Below are 24,727 nucleotides of genomic sequence, written 5' to 3'. Positions count from 1 at the left end.
ATGCAGAGGATGGAAGGAAGGGTGAGGGCCGAGGGAGGGTGAGCGATTGGAAAGATGATAAGGCTCAGAGGTCTGTGAGCAGTCCAGCACTGAGGTAATGCTGTGCGAGCATTTTGCAGTAGTGGGCAGTTCATCATAATTGTCCTTATTGTCAAAATGTCTAGCAGCATTTTATCCACAGAACATTTATCAACCTGCTGCAGCAGAGACGTGCTGATTATACACTGCTGCAACCTTTACTCTGCAGGGCCCTGGAAGGAGAACGACTCAACCTTTTGCACTCTACTGTACTACTGTATTTACTTCACTATTTCCTTTTTATTTTACTTTATATTACTCCTCTTCAGTTATCTGAGTGGTAGTTCATATTAGGGTTGTACACAATACTTTGTTCACTTTAGAGGAGTAGAAAAAGTTGTGGCTCCAGAGGTTATAAATAAACCAGGGGCTCTGTAATCTTTTTGACTTGTTACACTGTAAAAGATATTGTCTGTGGGAGTCACTTGTCATGATTCCTATGTGTATGGGTTGGTTTAAACAGTTTAATCAAACATTTTACTTCTAATGCTTCAAATTGTTTTATTTAAATATGTGTTTGAGGCCCAAAGATGACAAAGTATCTATTTAAAAAAAAGAGAAAAATGGGGTCAAACAGATTAGATTTTTTGGGGGGGGGGTTCCTTCCTGCCTAATTAAACAACTCATGGCCCATAAGAATCATATGTTGACCCATAGGAGGGGTCTCGTGCCTTTGGTTGAAAACTCCACCTCAAGCATCTACAACAAAAAAACTGAACTTAGACATTGATGCACCAGGATTAAGTGTCTATTAATAATCATATCCATCCATTATTAGTCCTTTGAGGTTCAAGGGGGTGGATCCCATCCCATTGGATGAGAGTTGGGCTATAGACCCTAAACAGGTCGCTAGCGTATCACAGGCCGGGTATACAGAGACAAACAACCATCCACACTCACATTCACACCTACGGGCAATTTAAAGTCTCCAATCAACCATAACCTGGACTGTAGGAGGAAACCCACACAGACACTCAATACAGAGTTCAGGACTCAAACTGATATCCTTGTTGCTGTGAGGCGAAAGTGCAACCACTGCACCAACGTGCCACCATCTAATAATGTCATATATTTATATATAGTCCAGACAATGCAGATAGTGCAGAAGCAGTATTTCTACTTTAATGCTTGAAGTCATTTTAATTCTAATATCTATCTTTTTACTTATAAATGATTTTGAGAGCCTCTTCTTCCTCCACTGCTTCTGTGCAGAACTGATGTTAGTCGACTGCAGGATCTCACCACACTCAGATATGAATCTTAAATGCTGAACATGACTTCAGGTGAGAATTTTAAGCTGAAGCTTACTGACTCCAGCTGGTCCATCTGTGGGCGAGCTGCAATCTGCCTCTTTTAATGAACTGGCTGCCTGCCCTCTGCAACCAGCACATCTCATTAGCACCATGTCTTCTAAATACTGCGTGGGTGTTCCTCCACCTCCCCTACTACTTGTTTCTTATCTGATCTCATCCTCTCTCTTTTGTCTTCTGCTCTAATCTTTTATCTTTTATCTTGTGCTGCTTCTGTTTCACCTCCCTCCGACCTCTGGGTTCTAAAAAAAACTCCAGGATTCGTACAAATCGTTATTCTGCAGCTGCCACAGTGGCATTTTTCATCTATCATCCTCTGCCCTTTATCTTTACATACTGCCTGTGTAATTATACTTTCTCCATCCTTTTCTCCTGTTCTACAATCATCCTGCGCACTCTTTCCTCCCATCTCATCATCTGTTGAATACAGACATACTGGACAGAAATCCCTGAGTCAGTGTTTTCATCCACACCAATCTTCCCACCCCAACATTACTGCACCTCCACTGCAACCCTTCATCTTCTCTTCTGCTCCTTTGCCTCTTTTCACCTCTATAACTTCAGTGACTGAGCAGACCTCCTGCCCTTTACCTCCCACCGGATCCTTCTCTCCTTCACTTCACACCTTGCTCGTCTCCCTTTACTCCATACTTTGCCTCCTCTCCTCCCTTTCATCCCCCCCTTCTGGCTGTGCGCTCCGTCAAGAAAGACGGGACTACACATCCATGTGCCCCCTCAGGAGAAACCTCACGCACGATGCACAGGGCGGAAAGAGATTTGCATGGCAGGCAGCGGCATGTTTCACAGAGGGAGGGATGGGTCAATGGAGCAAGAACCGAAAGACAGAGAGAGAGAGGGAAAGAGTTGTAGGGGAAAGAGTTGGTCTGAATCATTATGCATCAGAAAAGAGCAAGAAGGAAGAAAAAACACATGTCCTTTGTTATCTCTCCAGTGTGAAATCTCTTTAAGCTCAAAGTCGTCATATGAAGATGTCCCCTATCTGCAGGACGACCAACACTCACATTATCTATGCATACAAATCTGAATTTTAATATATATTCATATTCAAATGTAGTCATGTATATTGTAAATGCGTGATACAGCCCATGCCAAGGCCATCCAGGATAAATACAAGCTATAGGCCAGGCTGCAGAGTGTAAAAGAAGAGCACAATCAAGCATCATGCTCATGAACAGGTTTTTTGGATGTCCTCCCTCAACGGCCCTACTTTTTTATCTCTGTCTACAAGGCTGCAGGTCGATGTTTTCTTGAATCAAGTGCAGGATATAGCTTGTATTCATTCTGACACAAATACTGCCTATATGGGCCAGTAAACACCTTAAATTGTGAAAGTAATGAAATGTGCAGAAAATATGTGTGGTAGTGTGTTTTCATTTGGCCCTTACCTGCAGAATTATATAACGACAATGGATGGTTGGAGAGGTGGGAATAAAATATATACATACACCGAAACCCTCTGTACCTGATAGTGTACCTATAGTGGAGATGAACAACAACATTTTTACCTGTGTAGCTCATGTTTTTTATAGGCTTGGCAATCAGTAGTCCCAAATATCAATATCACAATTCTAAATTCATAAATCTATCAAACCAAAGACTGGTGCTTAATCAGTTTCATTCCCATTCAGGTCAGAAACACAAAATTAAAACATGACTCGAGACCACATCCACAAAAACAACTTCAGGAGATGAACATAAGAGACATAAGAAAACAATGATGAATGTTTAAAGGCCTGAAACTTGTATTCACAGTCTTCAGGCACCAGAGATCACCTCCGAGGAAAGCTGGATCGTGAATATAGTTCTTATCTGTCGATTTAGACTCTGTTTAAATAGTTAAATGTGATGTTAAACTCAGATGTATGTTTGTGACACATGCTTGACAGATGTTTTCTCTGTGTTTCCTTGACAGAAGTCCTTCTCTCTCGTGTTGGAGGCTCTGGACTACGATAACGACACAGCAGAGTCAGGTGAAGATACAGTTCACTATCTTTGTGGGCCTGCCGGCTTAGAGGAATTTTCTGTTGATATTTTTATCATGAATGTTTCTCCTCCTCCTTATGCTTTTTTCGGAGTGAAATTTACGTCCTACAAATCGTTATTCCACCACAACACTAAGGAGTTGAAGAATCAAAATAGATTTTTCAAGAATCTGGTTGGAAAAAGTTGATGAATCGGCTCCAGCTAAAGTAAACTCTGACTCAGTTAGATTTAGAGCTGTCAGTGCAGTTTGGTTTTCACCTCTGTTTTGTGGTTCCTGATGATTTTTGACATGTTGTTTTCGAAAACCTCCTGTTGCGTAATGACGTATAACACAGTTAAACACGTGTCAAGAAGTTAGACGATCGTGTTTTGGGTTTGAAGGCCAGTGTTCTCCCCATGTCACCAAGAACAGATTTGTTTTCATCGAGCAACATTTATAAAGGCAACAACTCTGTGAGGGCTTGTTTACGAGAAGTGTGGCTCAACGTTGTGAAACAATGTGAAAATATCCTCTGTGTGTTTATGTCTGTGATCGTACGAGGTTAGAGGGTCTTTTATCCAGACCCTTTAATTTCCTGCTCGTCTCCTTGTTGTTTCTCCTCATAATCAGGAAAAGCTCCATGACAGGGAATGTGAGCTGCATGCTATAAAAAGACAAACACACACACACACACACACGGATGGAGACAGATGTTCGTATGCTTTCCTCATTCCTGTCATGCCACAGACTTCCCTTTCATCCCACCATCCTCTGCCTCGCTCTCAGCCAGGGGAGGGACCGTGGTCGTATCCAAAAGATAGCTGAGATAATGAGAGCTGCACCACAGATCCCTCACCGTCTCTGTGTCCGTCTCTCCCGTCCTCTTCCATCTCTCCTTCCCTTTGTCCTCCAGCACCGCTCTTACATCTTGTTTGCATTATGTGCTGTTTCCACCGGAGCTCACTGACAGCCTTTACATTGGGTCTAAAGCCGTTCACTAGGCCGCCAGCTTAGCTCAGCCCAAACACGGGCGTCCTGTAGCAGTCTGAATGGACTTATCAAGCCCGGCTGCTCATCAGAAAGGATTACTGAGCCCGACTGTGTCTCCTTGGAAATAGTGAGAAAAAACGATGCTCTTTGTGCATCGACACGGTGACCTTCACTGAGTTTTGTTAAAATAAAATGTCGCTAGTGTTAATGTGCAAAGGATTCTCCGGCATTTGTTTCGTTTACACAGTTTTTCTCCTTATTATTTTCGCTTATAATGGCTTTTTACTCCCCAAAGTATTCGCTGAGATCTGTAAAATCAATGTCCAGCCGGATAATAAACACAAATATCCAGACAAATTGCAAACAGACTCACAGTTTAGCCAGATTATCTAAACCCTCTTACTTGGAAGTAAAACCACAAGAGATCATAACTGAAATGTTTCTTATAATACTGTTAGTGGGTGAGTTCAGGAATGTCTCTGTTCTTTTTCATCTAACCTGGGGACTATTTCATGGAAGTCATTTGTGTGAGCACTATTTAGTTTTGCATTCACTCTCATTAGGCAGTTTATCAAGTACACCTAGCTTAAAGTAATGCAGGAGCAGTATGGAGGCATTTTATGTTTTTTTCTGCTGTTTGAAGAAGTGGTCCCCAGTTACTTCAATTGTATTGGATTTGAACACTGTTTACCCCTGAAACCTGGGTGACTCAAACACTTCACCCACTCCTTCATCAGAGTAGATAATGGGTGAATTTTCATTTTTGGGTGAACTATCCCTTCAAGGGTCGTGGGGTCGATGGAGCCAATCCCAGCTGACAATTAGTGAGAGGCGGGGTATCACCAGCTGACATACAGAGACAGACAACCATTAACAATAACATTCACACCTATAGGGGTAATTTAGTCTCATTAACCTAATCTGCTTGTCTTTGGACTATGAAGGACCTGGAGTACCCAGAGAAAACCCATGCAAACCTATAGGTAGAACATACAAACTCCACACAGAAAGTTCCCTCAGGTTCAAACCCAGAACCTTCTTCCTGTGAAGGAACAGTACTAACCACTGCGACACCGTGTCGCCCATGCTTGGTGTAATCTACTAGAATCGTGTTAAAGTAGCAGCAGTTTAATTTCCTCCATATTAACCCTGTGTTAACTCATGTATAAGGTCATTCTGGGTGCATATACGCAGCTGTGGTCACCCATGAGTCAATTGTATTGAGGCAGCACTCGCAACCACAAAATTGCAACCGCCACTGGAGAGAAAGTGGACTGCAATATTAAAGCGTTATAATGTAAACCAGCTTGTCTTTAGAATTCAAGACACATGTTTAGACTTTGTGCTTTTATCCAGACTACAGAAAGTTCACTGGAGCAGTCATGGAAACATCACAACAGAAAACAAAATCAAGAATCACTACCTTGCTGATGCATTGGTTTCCAATAATCTACTGATTTATATGGAATACAAAGTGGAGTAGACGTATTTCCTCTCCTGCAGCTACATTTAAGAGCAAGTATTTCACAGTTGATATTAGGCAGTGGGGACAATCACCAGAGGCCAGAGGAAGAGATTCAAGTGTCTACCTGCAGATACAAACCCTGTTTGTCTCTGAAAGTGTGATTTCAAAGACGTGTTCATGCTGTTGTTTTTCTCACCTCGTATTCGAGCCTCTCTCTCCATCTCTCAGCCTCTTTCTCTGTTCTTGTGTTCACATGTTGTTGCATCTCATCGAATCACATTACAGAGGAAATCATACTCTGTTATACCCCTTCCCTGCTTTGTTCTCTGCTAATGCGGCTATTTTTTTAGCTTCCGCTGCTCTTCTCCTCTGGCAGAGAAGAGGTGATGATGGAATTAGCCGTTTGACACGCCAGAGTCATAAAATAATGAAAAACCCACAATGCACTTCAGTTGCGTGATGGGTGTTAGGAAAAGTGGGCCCTCAGATTTGACTACATGGCTGAGCTAACAGTTTGCTCAGTGTCCGTTCTAAACCCATTCCTCTTTTACTCTCTTAAATACACACATGCACGCACGCACACACACACACACACACACACACACACACACACACACACACACACACACACACACACACACACACACACACACACACACACACACACACACACGCACTCTGGCCAATATGTGCCCCTGTTTTCATTCCTTTGTGTCAAACCACAGTGATCTCATCTCTCCATCAGGCAGTTTGTTATGTGTGTTTGCTAATAGCTGCCTCCCTTCCTCTTTGGCTCTGTTTGCCTCTGTCTCTCACACACACACACACACACACACACACACACACACACACACACACACTGTCTCTCCATCACTGACTTACGTCCAACGTGGCTTCCCTTTCCTTTCTGTGTTACTATCTCACAATCTTTCCCTTCATCCTCACCACCATACCACACACACACACACACACACACACACACACACACACACACACACACACACACACACACACACACACACATACACACAGACATACACTCGCACACATATTCTCAATGCTTTGTGTTAATACCCTGTCAGAGGAGATTATAACTGAGTTGGGGGGACAGAGCCTCTGGGAAATCCCCTCCAGGGGTCAGGATCAGCAGCCGCTGCCCCTGGGCCTCGTCTGGTCCTCTCTGGTGTTCGGGCTGGCCCCTCTCTTCCCTGCAGACCCTCGACCCCTTTTGTCTGGTCCTACAGTTGACTCTTGTCTCCATCAATATCCACACACAACTTTTTTGTAGTTTTCTGTTCAAACGCTCACTGTCTAATCAAGCGCCGTGATGCTGACTGTTGTACCCAGGAAATCCTGCCCGAGAAATCCTAAACAAATTAAAGGATGAAAGAGTTAAAGAGAAGTTCACTCACCCCGACCGTGAGAAACACATGATTTTCTCTTGTTCGTAAAATGTTTCTATTTAATGAGCGGTGCATGCAAAGCTGCCGAGAAATTTAAGCTGCCGAGAAATTTAAGCTGCACCCATTTATATTTTCATTTTGAACAACTGTACCACCTAAAAAAGGTAACAAACCCACAGGGAGTAATCAGTGGAGTCTGCAGTTATCTTCAGCTCCTCATTGGGTTTAATATCTTTTATTTCATTGTTTTGATTTTACGGCCGCTCTAATCAGTGTTCTTTCTTGCCACGGGCTGTTGTTTTCAGTGAAAAAGCTCTTAAAGCCCACTGTACAGTGACGGCGCAGCTGAGTTACAAAGTAAAAGACAAAGAAACCAGCTGGTGAACATAGTGGACAATTTAACAGCTAAAGAGTCACATTGAACTCTGAAAGTACCAGGTGGCACCAAACATGACATCACATTTATATTAATGCTGCATCGTAACTGCTGGATTATTTGTGACACATTCACCTTATCAAGTTTTTACGGCTAATTTATGCTGAATTTATTTAGAGAGATACGTAACCGTCCCTTACTCCCATGCGTCCCTTTGGTTGACATTGAAATTGACATGGTTGTTAAGCAGTATCTCCACTAGAGGGCTGCACAGAATCGAACGTTTCTCACAACTATAAACATGGTGACAGTGGAGGAGGTTGTGATAATGAAATTCTTTAAAAAGAGGCAAAATGCGTTGAAAACACTGATGGTCCAACTTGTCAACTCTTAAAGTCTCTGATCAAAAAGTTTGGCCATTGTTGAAATTTCTTCCTCATGTCCTATGTTTGTCTATTTGGAACTATTGGCTATACTGCCCCCCATGATTTCCGGTGGTACTGCTTTATTTCGTCTGTTTCGTCTTTATCCATAAGCTTTCAGAAGACGTGCACAAATATACAGACAAAGTAAATGCAGAGCACGGACAGTATATCTGTATATGAATATAATGCTGAGCATAAATGAGCCTTTGAGGTGTTTATACATCAAGTGGATCAAAAAAATCGACTTTACGTCTACACATTTCTACAAAGTATGTCTTCCTCTCCTCTTCCTTCAGGCCAGTTAATTGAGCGAGTCCTCCTCTCCTCCATGTTGAACCCCGGTGAACAGTGGCAGGCGTATCGCCACCACGGACCGGTGCTCACTCTAGAGTACCGTCTTCGCTTCCGCTGTGACACCAACTACTACGGACCTTTCTGCAACAAACTCTGCCGAGCCCGCGACGACTTCTTCGGTCACTTCAGCTGCGACCCCAGCGGCTCCAAGGTCTGCATGGAGGGCTGGACGGGGCCCGAGTGCAAAGAAGGTGAGATAGGAAACCTAAATTGTTGCTGTGGTAGATGGTGTCACACTATTAGGTCCCTTATACATTTTGAAATGAGCATTGGTCCTAAATGTTTGTTTTGGATATCAGTAGAAATTAATAGATCTATTAAATTCAAGCGTTTAACTCATCAACATGCTTTTCAAAAAGGTAACATTAAAGCCAGTGAGGTAAATGAATGTGAAAGGGGAAAAATGTGGCTAATGTGTTCCCTTTTAAAAAGAACATACACACATCAGATCCTAAAAAATGTTGGTTCCCTGAAATTACTGATATTGATAATTACAATCCACAAATGAAATGATGATTGTTTTCAGTCCTTCAAGGCCTCATTGGCCTCGACATTATTTGAAGTCATGGATGATTTGCTTCTCATTTCCCTTCGCACTGGAAGGGGGTTTCCTCTTTAACGATCCTTTCCAGGGTTTCTTAAAAGGCTTTCCATGATGGTTTCCTTCTTTTCCTGTCTAATCCCTCTGACGCTCTTTGAAACTGTTCAGGACTGTTTAAATAAACTTGACCCTTATCTTCGTCTGTGAACCAGTGATGGAATTTCATATTGCTGGAGATGTCTTATTTTGGAACCACGCATTTATGTGCAGTCATGTCAATAAAACTGACAGCCTTCAGGGCTCAGCACTGTCTGTGACTCATCGGCTGGACGACCTCACGGTGTGACCTGGGAGCGCTGCCATCATGTTGTGATGGTAAAAGGGAATGTAGGAAACCGGAGTGGAAACCATGGGAACCCTGAAGGACACACAAGTAGTAAAAGGACATCCTGCAGCCCTGCCCGTCCCAGCCCTGTCTCACTTCATCCGACTTCCTCCTCAGCAGGTTGCTGATTGGGCTGTAGAGAAGCAGGAAGTTTGAAAAATTAGCAGGGCACCTCCGTTACCGCCTGGAGGCTTCTCTTCATGGTGGAGTTTTTACTGTCTGGTTCCTAAAATGGAAACTCTGAGTAATTGTTCGAGGAAACAATGTCACAAAGGAATGCATGAAATGTACATAGAGAACAGATGAAACATTTTGTAATTGTTCATTGAAAACACTGTGAAGATTGATTGCTAATTAATCATCTCTTCTTTATCCAGGTTTAATGTAGTTGATGGGTGACAACAGAATGTTTCTTTAGTTATAAAGTTGTATTTTCTGTGCAGTGACACAAACAATCCTTATTGTTATCATCATTAATGATTGTTAAAGATGAAATCCGGTTTGCAGTAGGGGGCTGTGGGGTCAACTTTTAAAGGGGTGCATGACAGACAAATTGAGAACATCTGACAAACATCATGTCACTCAACTGAAAGTGTTTTTTATTTATTTATGTGATGATATTAGTGTTTATTGGCTGTTTTGATTGACTCTTTTCTTGTCTCTAACAGCTCTATTTGTGTGTGTGTGCATGTTGTGTTCACAGCGGTGTGCAGGCAGGGGTGTCATCAGGTCCACGGCTCCTGTACTGCACCAGGAGAATGCACGTAAGTCAGAAGGTTACTTAAAGGAGTTTTATCATTTCCACCAAAGGGACTAATGAAACAGAATCCAAGGCTTAATGACATAATTCTGACCTCAGTGTCACAATGTACAATGGGTTCACTGTGAAGCAGAGTCAGCTCATCAGTCACAACAAGATAGCCTCACATTTTAACAGTACACTGCAGTGTGGTGCGATATTCTGAACAAGAAGCAGTTTCATTAAAGTCTCCTGTAATTTACTGAACCCTTTCTCAACTCCGATGGTGCCTATTCTTTCTGGGCCAGCTAAAATGCTGTATTGATTTTTGTTGTTGTTTTTGAACCTCATCCTGGATGAGATATCGACACTGAGGTTGGAATCCAGTGAAATCCTTCAGCAAAAGGCAGGTTCTGGCTGAACTGATGGATTTTCTACACGCTAAAATCTCCGTAGTAATTGTTAAAGTAATAAACTCCCTTCACAAATACCACGACTGAAGCGAAGAGGAGCATATAACATGATAAATGATGTATTTGTTGTAAGTGTAGCTCTTTGGTGGAGCTGTGGAAGAGACCCCCACAGAGCAAGTTACATAGACTAACATTAGTGAATGTTCCTCAAGCATCAACAGGTTAAATAGCAATATAGGAAAAGTTACAAAAGGTAGAATAACAAAGCATCTCTGTCATCATTCGTTATATTTATACAACAGCAGCAACAGGTACAATATACACCTGAAGTGAATTATGCAATTTAATCTCAACTTTAAAAACTTTGAAACTAAAATCCATATTTGAAGAATAAATTGAAATTGCGCAAACAGATCAGACTCTGTCTCTGGTCTCAGCTGGTTCACAGCACGGAGATAGTTCTGTGGTACAGTTACCAGTAATCCTCTGTCTCTGTGCTCGCCTCCTCCAGGTGTCATTACGGCTGGAAAGGTCTTCTGTGTGACCAGTGTGTGACGTTCCCCGGCTGTGTGTACGGGAGCTGCACCGAGCCCTGGCAGTGTGTGTGCGACGTCAACTGGGGAGGACTGCTCTGTGACAAAGGTCAGATAACTGTTACATCGCAGCCATAGAGATGACAGAACGTTTTCATTTTGTAATGAGTGGGTTGAAATGACTGTTTCTGTTCAGTTCAACAACCGGAGCCGCGAGTATCGAGGCCACTGCACCTGCTGTCAAATGCATATGATCCTCACTTAAACATCCCACATCCCAATCTGTTCAAAATGAACAGAAGATGACCTATGTTTTTTTCTAGTTAGGAAAGCAGTTGTATCAATAATTCAGTATTTCTAAAAACTGTAAAGATTTATTCAAAACTAGAGTAAAAAGGCAGATCATCCCAATTTGTGCCCTTATGGAATAAAACCTGTATATTCTTGTCATATATATATTTTTTTTTACTCTCTGTGAACCTAAAAGTATAAAATAAATTTTAATTGGACGTTGCTCTTGAAATTCACGAACACAATGATGTGCTCATTAGTGCAGAGTCATGAATGAGTCGCAGAGGCAAATACTGAGGTACTACACATGCTAGGAACACCAGGGTGAATGTTTATAGTCATATTAGTGTTATTATCGCTTTTCGTGATGACAGCAGCATATTTCTGTTCTGGGCTGGACTGGGAGAAGAAATCTGTGTTGGCATTTTAGCCCAGACGGTCCCCATCAGATTGATTATTTATCGATACCGGCACAGAGCCTAAAGGGGAAGGTGTTTAAAGATGTAAAAAGATGTTGATTGCCGGTCCAGTCCTGTTTCTGTTCCAACTGGATACAGCCAAGTTTCTCCACAGCTAAATTCCATAAGTATGGATCTGTGTCCCCTTTGTGAGGAAGAGAAAACGGCATTGTATAGTTTGCTGGTCAGGAGCTCAGTGTGTGTGTGTGTGTGCGTGCGTGCGTGCGTGCGTGTGTGTGTGTTAGACAGGGGCAGTTTGTCAGGCGTTGTCTTCCCGCACCTTCTGATCTTCAGTATGAATGATGACCCAAAAAAACTCCCTCTGGGTTTCACTCTCCACTCTGAAACGTTTCCCACCAAACTTTATCAAAGTTCCTCCAACTTTATCCCTGAATAAGACCGACCACCTCCCACTTCTGTCCCAGTGTGGGAGCTGCTGGGATCTGGGAGCCAAACAAATGCCCACGGGACGGTGCATTGTGCAGAGGAAAGGTGATAGCCTCGGGTAAGGTGAATGTGAGTGGGGCTGGGCGCTCTTAGCTAGGTGGGGTCCTAAGCTGTTTCACAGTCCGCTCAGAAATGCTGTGGTGAGACAAAGAGACTGTGGGCACCGAGGAGATCATTAGAGAAACTAGAGCTTTAATCAACCTCAACACTGGAGAACACAGGCCCTGCAGCTACTGGCCTGCACAGTCAGCACACTGAGCCAACCTGGATACACTGGTGTGTGTGTGCGAATGTGTGTGTTCTGCTCTTTTCCTGATCCAAAGTCAAGCTAAAGTGAACCTGGATCCAACTGCTTCCTCATAATTGTATCTCCTATTCATTAAATATGTAATTTCTCTGCTGTTTTGTGCTGTGAACTTAAATGTAACTTAAAAACAGGCTCCAATCCTATATTTTTTGAATCGTTTCAGATCTGAACTACTGTGGCACCCACCAGCCCTGTAAAAATGCTGGGACCTGCACCAACACGGAGCCCAACGAGTACAAGTGTGAGTGCCAGGACGGTTTCAGAGGACGTACCTGTGACATTGGTGAGTCTGGACCCTGAAAATCAATGTATTTAAATACTGCCTGTGGATACAGCAGAGATAAAGAAAGGGTTAACACAATGTGAAGGGAGCAAAAACTTTGTTATTAATTTTATACCACTTATGTATATTTGACTATTAACTGTAAGTGCCTGTTTTGGTGTCTTGGGTCATTAAATTTCATCCTGTTATCTTCTCCTCTCCACCTCCGACATCTCTTTCTCCTGTCGATAGTGGAACATGCATGTTTGTCGTCCCCATGTATGAATGGAGCAACATGTGTGGAAGATCAAACAGGCTTCAGCTGCATCTGCACCGACGTCTGGACCGGAAACACCTGCACTGATGGTGACTGTCACACACACACACACACACACACAACCGTCACTTACACACACAACTTAGAGAATGGGAGATTGTCTGTGATTGGTTGTTATTGGATAAAAGCCAGTGAGTGACTCTAATCAGTCCAACAGAGGAAGCTAAATTAGCCGGAGCACAAACAGTATCAACAGCAATCAGGGATGTGTCGTCCTCTGTCTCGCCCTCGGTGTGTCTGGTGTGTGTGTGTGTGTGTAAATGGACTGTATTTATAGTCTTGCTGACCAATCATAGCGCATTACAGTACAAGTCACATTCAACCATCCACACAGTGCTGCTATACACCATTTATACACCCTGGGCACAGCTGTATGGGGCAATGTGGGGCTCAGTATCTTGCCCAAGGACTGGGGGAGTGGTGGATCGGACCACTGACCTTCTGGTTAGTGGACGACCGGCTCTACCTCCTGAGCCACAGCTGTGTGTGTGTGTGTGTGTGTGTGTGTGTGTGTGTGTGTGTGTGTGTGTGTGTGTGTGTGTGTGTGTGTGTGTGTGTGTGTGTGTGTGTGTGTGTGTGTGAGTGCTTTATTAAATCAATCACGGTTTTATTTTCTAATGGTTGAGTATCGTAGGCTCTCTTAAGATGTAACATATCGCCCCAGATATATCCTGGTTTTATCTGCGGTGGACTAATGTGTCTCAAGCACTTTAAGTGTGACCTTTCACCGTGGTTAGAACTGTTCATGTTGTGTTCACTAGCAAGTGCGACTGAAGTGGTACTATGCTCTAAGTGTAGAGAAACGTAAAGCAGATGCAAGTAATATTCAGGTTCTCTACTGTCCACAACAAAGGCAAAGGATTACCCCAAAAAATGAAGTCACACCACTTACATCCAAAAAAGGGCAAAGATTGAAGAGTGATGAGTATCAGCAGCCCACAGCTCCTCTTCCTCAGGGTCATACCACTCTCACACAGGCAAGAGAACACTACAATCATAAAGTTGTATCACATATGTGAGAATTTGTGCAGCAACATCCGGTTCCCCTGCGATGTGTGTGTGTGCATTTTTGAAAAAAGCAAATGAAAGTAATGTAATCACATTTTGTTTTCTCTGTGAGGAGACTGATGCCACTGCTAACCAAAAGAACAATACACAACTGTGTTTAGAACAGGAATGATGACATGTTGTTGTTGGCATTTGTCTGAGTCAGTGGTGGTAACATTAGTTTGTTTTTTCTTACAAATATTTGTCTCTTAAATGTCCCCATCAGGCTCCACACTCCCAGTTTTTAACACAGGCTTTCTTTAAAGAAAAATAGACTCAAATCCAAACCCCCCCAAAAAAACCCTGATGCTATTATATTTTCTCAGACTCTTTAATAAAAGCATCTTTAAAAAAACAATATATTACAAAAGGTTCTTGACGAGCTGAAAATCATTCCTACTGGTGTCCTTGAAGTTTAAAAATGGTGGCGTTGCTTTTTAAATGACACTAAGCAGAATTTAGACGTTTTTAATACACAGGGAAGCATCCTCCAGAAAAGAATGCCCTCAAATGTAAAACACACACAGTTATAGTAGGAATTTTACAACAGCACAAAGGTTCCCATGAGTTGTCGGGACTGGTCGACCTGCACCGATCTCTACACACCACGTCACTGCTGCCTTCAGACCTCACACTGTGCTAACATCTCCCTCTTCCATGTTTTGAAGTGAGGATAAGGGTCAGACATGTTTCTGGCCACAAAGTAACGACTGAACCGTCACAACAGTCTGTCTCGGGCTCGATCGTGTGGTCATCTGTGTCTGTGTGTGTGCGTTTGTGTATTATTTGGGCTCTGGTTAGTCGCTCTCGCCTGTTGTTGCACAAGTGTCGGTCTATCTCTGTCCCTGTTGTGTTGGGTTTTGTTGTGTTGGGTTGTGGAGGGATCTTTGGGGAAAACACACAGTGAGAGGACCGACAGGCTTGCAGGGAATGACGACCAAAACCACAACACCGCCAACAAAACAGCTCTGCTATCAGACTACATTTACATATGCTGTGGGGTCCAAAATATGTATATATGTATATATATACGTATAATGTATACATCCCAATATTAATTAAAGGCTTCTCTGTTTGTTATGACTTCTCTGCATAGTTATGGGAGAAGTGCCGCTCGCACGACGGGGTTATTGCTCCTCGGGGTTGGACTTGGGGTCAGGAGGATGGAAAATGATTGTTGTGCAGGGTTAGGTAAATGAAAAAAGGTTGTGAGAGAGACACAGAGCCCTTGAGTGAGAAACGTACACCACAGAAATATGCATGGGAAATGTTGTGATGCCACTACTACACAAATATGCCATGTGTAATAGGAAGCTATGCATGGTTAACCCCATAAACTTGGAGCCCGCTCTCTATCTGTTTGTGCTCTTTTCTTCTCCTCTGTTTCTAATTCCCTCTCAGTGCAGTGGAACCAGGCGTGGCTGCTCGGTTTCGCTATTTCTGTTTCAACCCAATGTCTTGCTCTTCTCCCGTCCTCCTCTCCTTTATTTAAGTTCCCTCGTTCCTCCCTGCTCTCTGGGAAGGGCTCGAGGTGTCGGCCATGTATGTGCAGCAGATGATTGTATTTATCAATGTTTGCACAGAAACCAGAGCAGCAGAAAGGAGAAGGAAAACACCGGCTACCAAAGCATCCGCATACCAGAGCTACATTTCAACTCAGACATGTCCACATCACACACATTTAAAATCCCTCCTTCATATTCACACACACATTCCCATTACACAGACCAGTAGTTCATGTTGGCTGGTTTCTCTTCCTCTTCGCAGCGGTGAGGCAGTGTGATCGGAGCCCTTGCGGACGTGGAGCGACATGCGAGGAGACTCCTGGAGGTTACAGATGTCTCTGCCCGCCTGGATGGACTGGCAGGACGTGTCAGCTGGGTCAGTGGGTCAGAATTAAACAGCTCTGACTTCAGTGGAATGTTACATGTATAATACATATATGCATGTAGGTCACTGCTGTTGAATAATGTTGCCTTCATATTCATCTATAAGATACACGTAGATATTTCATACAACACATTCCTGAACTCGGTAGAAATCTGCTTTACTAGTAAATAAGTAAAGCAAAAAGGACTTCTACTACCAATTGAGACAAAGTTGCAAAATGTCAGTATTGTTTATCGACTCAAAGCAATATCTCCCAGCTGTCACAAAAATGTTGATTCCCAACTTCCTGTCCAGAGTTGAGATTCTTGACCTTGGAAAAACAAATTAACAAAACCGTTTAGCTCCATCAAGGTCCATTTAGCAGCGGATCTGGAGCTTTCAATCAGAAGACCTAACTAGCTTGGCTATGAAAAAGGTTTCATGTAGCCTAGTGCAAAACACAGTTCACTGATCCTCAGTTTAACTAATGCAGTAAACCTGCCTATATGGAATGGGCTGTTTGCTTTGCCTGTGTCAATGCTGGTTGCAGTTTTCTCTCTGAATCTGCAAAAGTGACCTGCAGTTATCGAGCTGCAGAAAGTAAAGTCCTGCTGCTGGACTCCGACTGTGTACAAATCGCACTAAATTCAACACTGCACCTCCTTTGGCCTTTAACAATACACAAGCCAAGTATGAAGGGGATAAGATGAACAATAGAGATTTCTGGAACTATTAAATACAGCAGGTGATTGTGTTTGTCATTTTGGATTCATTTGCTGTACTGTGATATATAGTTAAAAGGGAAATTGGTTTTAGAAAGTTGTTGAAAAGGGGAAGCTCACTCTTAACTGTTCAGAGTCAGACACAAGGGCTTTTAATGCAAAAAAACAAGGTGGCACAGTCATTACCAATGATCCCATGCAGATCAATTAAAGCAACACTTCACCAGACTCAGCGGCTTCATCAGGGCTAAAACTACTTAGTTTCACTCAAGAGTGAAAAACATATTGAAGCCTCGAGTGTCTGGTTTTTCTTTTACAAGATTTGTGGTGAAGATTTCCTCTCTTGGAACAAGAGAGTAGATTGTGAATCGGTTTATATAACAGGCATGTAATATACACAACTGACTCTACAAATAATAAATTCAAATTTTAAGTTTGATCTGAGCCTGACAGATGATCATTATGTCTCATATTATCTTGGAGTAATTATTTTTAATCTTTAACAAATGTCTCTACAGTTCTTGCAGTTTTCTATTAGTGAGATAATCTGATATCTATCATCTTCAAATGGATCTAATCTTAGGACTTTTAACTCTAATCCTGTAAAAACTGAAATTAATCCGAGTTGTAGCCTAATACACAGACAGATGCTTTCAAAAGCTGCAAAAAAAGCAGTTTTTTAAATGATTTGAGATGAAATATGCACAAATTAAAACAGCAGAACAAGCCAGAGGCGTGTTTATTCTCCTATCAGCCCATCCTGACTGTGAAGCAGTTTTCTATAAATGCACTGTCACGGCCACACTCGCTCATATTGACAAGTGTGCTCCCACAGGGTTAGAAGTAGAGCAGAGGGAGTGTTGTCCACAATCAGGTGACGCACACACACACACACACAGTGTATAGTCACATACAAAGGCTCGGGGGTTATGAAGTAAAAACGCAGACATATTTCAGGATGACAGCCTCTCCTGCTCCTCTGTGTTACAGTGATATGTCACTCTGACACTTGATAATCCCCCATAGTTCCACATCACAGGTCACCAGCTCACATTATAACACACACACACACACGTACAGCTTTCAAACAGGAGTGATAAAACTCTTTATAGCCTGAGCCGATAGGGAAAGCATCAGTGGAGCCCCAAATGGGGAAAAGCAATTATAGCTTCTATCAGTTTCACTCTTTTATTAGTCGACTTGTGTCCCCACATTTTCTCTTGTTCCAGGCAAATTCCCTGAGCTTTTTCCATAGATAACACCTTAACACACACACACACACACACACACACACACACACACACACACACACACACACACACACACACACACACACACACACACACACACACACACACACACACACACACACAATCCGAATAGGCCTCTCGCTGATGGTAACAGGTTTAGATTACCTATAACTGACTGACTACTTCCTCTTTATTCATCCAGCGTTTCTTTCTAATCCTCCTCCTCTGCTATCAGAGCCGTGCCCTCAGGGCTTCCTGGCTTTAACACTCCCAGTACGACAGAGGGTGGGAATAAGCTCACATCAACTTAACAGAAGAAAAGGTGCTGCAGGGGGGGAGTCATTGCATAAACAAAGAAGATGTGAGAAGATATATGTGACGCTGAGTCTTATTTCCATGGGACGTTTCATCGATGTAGTGCTGGTTATGAGTTATGCGGCAAGATTATATTGATATTTTGGTTTATTTATATCGGCCTTCTGCTTTCAAGGCCATACAGTTCATTTCAACCAGAGCCAACAGAGACATGTACCCAGGAGCGTTGTAAAGGGCTTTGGGGGCCCCAGGCGAAAGGGACCTAGGAGGGCCCGGCATTGAACCCAAACGGACCCCACAAAATATTACTAAATTGTTGTTGCCATGGACTAGCATAAACAGCTGCTCTCGGGGGCCCCTCTCAGCTCATGGCCCCAGGCAATTGTCTGTTGTGCCTATCCTGTTTTAACGCCTCTGGGTTTACTTCCACTCCAAAAACAGACAAGCTATCGCTACATGAACTCCTGATGCTGTCATTGACCGTGGCACAACGTGTACCCGATAATCCAACTGAATCTGACTGAGCCATTTTTTCACACTATCGCTGAATCAATTAACAAGATGGGGACATAGAGGTTTGGTGTCAGGCCATTGTCTCCAAAACAGATAATATAAGAAGGACAAATTTCCCAGAAGGGATTAATAAAATGCCCTTAAATCCATTATAAATCAGGTATGAGCTTCTCTGTTGGTTTCACTAATTGGCAATTTAAACTCCCCTCACCTCATCAACCAACTCATTTAATTTCAGCTGATTTCAATGGAAATGTTTAATTTCTCACGATAACTTAAATATGACCCATTGTCATACTAATTATACGTGTGTAGTGATTCCACATCAGGCAGTCTTTATAATAATTATACTGTCCCACATTTCAATATACACCACTAACAGCTGCAATCTGGTAAATAAGCAAATTATCAGTTGGAAGTAAAAAGATTAAGATCCATTAATTTTCTTACGATGTGACTTCAGCTTTACACAGGTAAAATGTTGTTTATGTTACAGTTTGTTATTTGAAGTCGTCTTAGAAACGCTGTCCTCTTTCCTTTGTCCCTGTAGACACCAATGAGTGTGAAATTAATATCTGTGTTCACGCCCGCTCTTGCCGCAACCTGATCGGTGGATACCTGTGTGACTGCCTCCCTGGATGGACGGGTCCTAACTGTGACATCAGTGAGTATAAAAGAGAACGACGGAAACAAAATGACAGGAGAAGAGAGGAGTGGTGGCAGGTGCCGCTGTGGCAGGTATTGAAACATGGAGGGCCTCTGTGGATTGTGTTAAAACAGCAAGTTCCCTGCAGTCCCCGAGAGCACGAGATCACTTTACTCCAACTCCAGTTCTATGAATCATCTGTCACAGCGTTCCTCTGAAATGCACAAAAAATGTAACACAAACCAATAAAGTGTGCAAAAAGTGTGTTGTTTACAATCTCTGCATGTCATGTTCCGACTACACTTTGTATGTTGTTGTTTACATCGATACTGTGTCTGTGTGAGCGTTTAATATCTCCTCTCTGCTTCCTCTGGTTTCTAGGGAACAGCAGCTGTCAGGGTTTGTGTTTGAATGGAGGACGTTGTGAGGTGAGGCTGCTCCGCCTTTGTTTAAATTCCCTGTTGTCTCTGCATATCACATATCATATCACCGGTCCTCAGTCTTTACACTGGTCATCTTCTTTGTATCATTCATTATCTGTAGAAGAATATAATACGATTTGTGGTAATATCGTGAACCAAATTCAAGATATGCAGCACACTCTAGAGCTTATTTTGCCTCAGGCCGTTTGCAGTGTTTATTCTCAAATGTGTCACAGCCTGAAGCAAACTCATCCCTTTCCTTCTCCAGTTCCTCTTTCCACCAACTCACACAATCATTGCTCTGTCAATCTCACCTCTGTCCCACCAGGACCAGGTGTCAGGGTCCAGATGCTGGTGTCCGCCTGGTTTCTTGGGGAAATATTGTCAAAATGGTCCAAGTCCATGTCTCAGCGCCCCCTGTCTTCACGGGGGACAGTGTGTGGAGAGGGATGGAAAGATGGTCGCTTGCAACTGTCCCATGGGATTCTCAGGGACCTTCTGTGAGGTTGGTCATCCCTTCATAGATTTATAGATTATTTAAATCACAGGCAGAATGAAAATATGAATCTAACAGACATTCGGTAATAAAAGCTAAATTGATAATATCTCAGGTTCAATTATTTGCACCTGAGATTTCATAAATGTCTGGCAAACATGAAACAAATCAGAATGAGCAAGTTAAAAAGAGTTGCACAAAATGAAATATACCAATAATATAAATAATTAAACTAAAGATTTCAAAATTACTTTGCACTTTCAATTACATGTTTTAATTAAATCTTGAAAACTCACGCTGAAAACAAATAAGGAGAATCTCTTAACCAGTTTAGGCATAGATAACAATTAAACTTGATAAATATTTGAAAGGTCTCATGATTTCCTATTTTACGAACATCCCATCTTTAAATGTTTCAATGACCATTTGCGGTCTCAGATTTTTATAGGGTAAAGGATTTGTCAAACTGTATAGCTATAGGAAGAATAATGAGCCTTTCTTTCCCTTATTGTTTTATTCCTTACATCATTCCAGATGGTGTTGGATCTGTGCAATCCCAATCCCTGCCAACAGGGAGTGACCTGTCACAGCACCGAAGGCAGGTACATGTGTGCCTGTCCTGAGGGTTACTATGGTAACGAGTGCGCAACTCTCAGAAATCCCTGCATTGGTCAACACTGTCCAGGTAGGAAGAAAAATTAAGGTTTGTCTTAAATATGTCAAATGTTAATGAAGTCCGGTCTGATCCCTCTCATCTCTTCACGTGTGCAGGTGCCATGTCTGACACGCCACACGGGGGCATCAGCTTCTACATGATCCTGGTGGGCGTCTTAGCGTTAGTGACCGTCTGTGGCTGTGCTGCCTGCGCCTTCATCCTTTCCCACCTCCATCGAAAGCGGAAAAAGCAGCAGGCCGTCCCGCAGGAAGAGGGCATCAACAACCAGAGGGAGTTTGTCAACCTCATCAGAAACGTGGACCGTCCCGTGCCCCTCCTGCCGCCTGCCGCCCCTCTCACGCAACCCCTCGCCCCCGCCCCTGTCTCACGCTGCTACGAGGAGATTGAACTGACCCTGCCGCCCTCCCCGGCCCCCTCGCACCCGTCGCCCGTGCTAAAGCCTGTCCACGCTGCCAAACTGGACATTTCCAACCGCGACAGGGAGAAGTTGAACCGCTTCCACTACTCGGACAACCAGGAACTGGAGGTCTGACCGTTGACCTCTGAGGCATGTGAGGAGCTTTTTTTAATTTTATTTTTACGTCCTCTGCACTCTTTCGCTCACAGGGCCCTGTCTCCAGATGCTGCCACTATATCACAGTTGCAGTTATGAAAACGGGACGACCCTTTGACCTTTACGTGCTCAGATGGCAGACACCTGAGAAGCAAAGGCTGCTAAGTGGAGGGGTCAAAAGTCTTACTTCGTCTCTGAGCCGATTTTGACGACTGTGAGAAGCAGCGAATGCACAATGTTTGACTGAAAGACTCTTCAGGCTCTTGAATTAATGTGGAGACGTGAAGACTGGAGTGCCTGACGTGCTGCGGAGAGGAAACAGAGGATCATCCTCTGCAGGAGCCTCTCAACATGTTTCCTGGTCCATGATGCCACGATGACTGGTGTTCAGACCTCCATTTCTGTTTCAGACTGATATCAGACAGACCGAGCAATGAACGGATGTTTATTTAACACAGTGTGTTTCTGTTTCTGGTTGTTCGTAAGTGTGTGTGTGTGAGTGAGAAAGAGAGAGTGTATAATATGAGTGTGTGAGGGGAAAAAAAGAAAACAAAGTTGATATACTTGTGAAAAGAGAGTGCGTACTCCTGAACTTCTGAAAAACTGTTTTCAAACTATACACTGTTGCCTGCATTGTCTCTGTGATACTACAGTATGTTAAAGATGTATGATTGTTTCATACCTGAGTGTAAAATAGCTTTTTGTACATAAATATATTGTACATATTGATGCTCTTTTTGTACTGTGGTTTGGTCTGAAATCATTTCTGTACTACTTTGCTCTATTTGTCCCAGTTCACTTTCCCTCTGGAGCAAACAGCACATGTGGGTTGTAATAAAGGAGCATTTACCAACTCTATCCTATTGTTTATTGCCTGTAATCATTCATCTCCACAGTTGGCGGTAGAGGGGGGTGTCAGTGCTGCAAGATAAAGATAACTGTGTTTTTTGCAAGAGAGACCAAAACGTTTCCTGCCCTTTTTTAAATAAAAGTGTTATTTGTGATGCTATTTAAAGACTAGTTATTAATATCATTGTTCAAGGCCAGAGCACGAACGAATGAATGGATGAATGCAACAAGGACTTTTTCTCATTTGCTGTAGTTTGTAAGTGAAGGAGAACTTCAGTTGTCAGAATCTTGAAATGTACCCAGAGGTGGGTGCAACTTCATGTTTTGTTCCACACAATGTTCACATCTGAAACATAATAACATTAAGCGCTTCCACAGTTTCATTAGACACCAGTATGTCAAATTTTAAACATATAGAAATTTTGAAATTGTACTTTCAATATTGCCATTTTTATGAAAATTCAAATTTTATTAATTGAAGCAGCTATGAACAAAGGGAATTTAGAAAATCTTTTTCACTGTACATCAATTTTATTCATATTTTCTTAAGAGGCTTTAAAATCTATATGACATATATCATCTGTCCTTTTATCCCGGAGCTGAATAAGAAAAATGTATGAAATCTCATGAACGACAACATTATTGCTTTGATATACAGGTTTAAATGAGTATGATTTTTAGGACCAGTCTTAAATAGGTAAGAGGAGTCAGGGGGGCATATAATTAATCAAATCTGTAGCAGTAAAAAAATACCATTAATAATAAATATATAAATAATATCAAGATTGTGTCAAATTCTTGATACTACTGTTGTGTGAGCATAATTATCAGATGCTATGACATATCATTGTCAAACTGAAGGAGGGAGGATATTTCAGGATGAAACGTGGCTAACAGCCACTGTCAGTGGGTCAGTGGGTCACACTGTATAGTCTCTCTCTCTCTCTCTCTCTCTCTCTCGCTCCGTCTCTCACTGATAAATGTTCATATAAACAATGATGCAGATGGTGCCGGCACCTAATTGACTCCATTCTTCCCAAATGACTGTGATTATAATAAACTTTGAAAGTTGGCAAAACCTTCAAAAGGTTATGACAGAGGTTGGCTTAAGAGGGAAACTGCAGCCAGTTAAAGTCAACCCATTTGAATTAAAGTTGGTGATATTATCGTATTTACAATGATATAGTATTTACAGTGACTGCAGTTCAGACAGTGCTAAATATATCAGAGTATATAAGAACAAATATTAAAAAGTATTTATCTGGTATTGTAGTGTGTGTAAGTTCATACGTGTCAGGCTGATGTTAGAACAATAATTGTAGTGTAGTAGTAAGTAGTGGTTTAGTGTATGAATGTGTGTAAGAGGAAGGAGTTTGTGTGTCGGGCAGTGTAAAGTGACTTCGAGGTCACTGCAGCGACAATTAATGTGCAAATGGATGTAACAAATGTGACCTTTGGCCTCCGCAAACAGCAACAGTCTGGAAATGAACACAGGCTTCCTGTCGCCACCCTGGTGAGGAGGAAATGTAGGAAACAGAGTTTACACACAAACACACATGAATACACAACTGTATGTATGAGACACTTTCTACACCTGCTGTGAGGCCCAGGATGTCAGACCACCGCTCACAGATTAGAAAGTTTACATCCAGCTAAGAGTTGACTGCTCCTCAGTACAAACATCTCAGAGTTCCTATGATATGTATTAATTATAAATAACATATATATATTATTCTAAGTGATATTATTCTGTCACTGGATCATTATTATTGATCCATTTATTTAATATTTACATGTAAGTGGGACTTATAATGTTGCAATTGTTCAAGGTAGAGCTAATTTTAACTGTTTCATGCAGCATTGAGTATAATCTGTAATATTATATGTTATATATGATGTATTATATGATGATTATATGTCTTGTGTGTAAAATCTTAAATTCAAACTAGCTACTGCAGCTGTAGCAGATAAATTGTGGGTAGCAAAAAGTACTGTATTTCCCTCCAAAATGTAGTGGAGGAGAGGTATCCAGGAACATGATTTAACAGTATAAGTACCTTAAATTGTTGTATTTACATGTATTAGATATATTTGTAAATGTAATCTGGATTTTTTTTAAATATTGCTTTCCAGGACTGGTTTTAATATTTCAGTTTAATTACTTTTTAAAACAAAAACACTCTGCTCTATTGGACATATGGAAAAATATAGAGGTAAAAGGTGATGAAGCAATGATTGGTTTGTCATTAGGGAACAGTTTTACACAACACA

General features: G+C 42.1%; 1 protein-coding gene across 1 annotated transcript in view; it reads left to right on the top strand.

The window, feature by feature from the left end:
* LOC117772301 (protein jagged-1b) overlaps positions 1-24,727 on the top strand; it is a 54,775-nt gene that overhangs the window by 20,821 nt on the left and 9,227 nt on the right. The window contains exons 3-14 of the mRNA XM_034603315.1: positions 3,322-3,379; positions 8,328-8,576; positions 10,015-10,075; positions 10,975-11,105; positions 12,663-12,782; positions 13,014-13,127; positions 15,913-16,026; positions 19,365-19,478; positions 19,842-19,888; positions 20,211-20,387; positions 20,913-21,063; positions 21,150-22,102. Coding sequence (XP_034459206.1) covers positions 3,322-3,379; positions 8,328-8,576; positions 10,015-10,075; positions 10,975-11,105; positions 12,663-12,782; positions 13,014-13,127; positions 15,913-16,026; positions 19,365-19,478; positions 19,842-19,888; positions 20,211-20,387; positions 20,913-21,063; positions 21,150-21,586 — 1,773 coding nt within the window. The 3' untranslated portion in view covers positions 21,587-22,102. The remainder of the gene's footprint in view (positions 1-3,321; positions 3,380-8,327; positions 8,577-10,014; positions 10,076-10,974; positions 11,106-12,662; positions 12,783-13,013; positions 13,128-15,912; positions 16,027-19,364; positions 19,479-19,841; positions 19,889-20,210; positions 20,388-20,912; positions 21,064-21,149; positions 22,103-24,727) is intronic.

The sequence above is a fragment of the Hippoglossus hippoglossus genome, chromosome 13 (assembly GCF_009819705.1).
Source record: "Hippoglossus hippoglossus isolate fHipHip1 chromosome 13, fHipHip1.pri, whole genome shotgun sequence".
In the NCBI taxonomy this organism is placed as follows: domain Eukaryota; kingdom Metazoa; phylum Chordata; class Actinopteri; order Pleuronectiformes; family Pleuronectidae; genus Hippoglossus; species Hippoglossus hippoglossus.
Note: the sequence above shows the minus strand (reverse complement) of the source record. Positions and strands in the feature narration are given on the sequence as shown.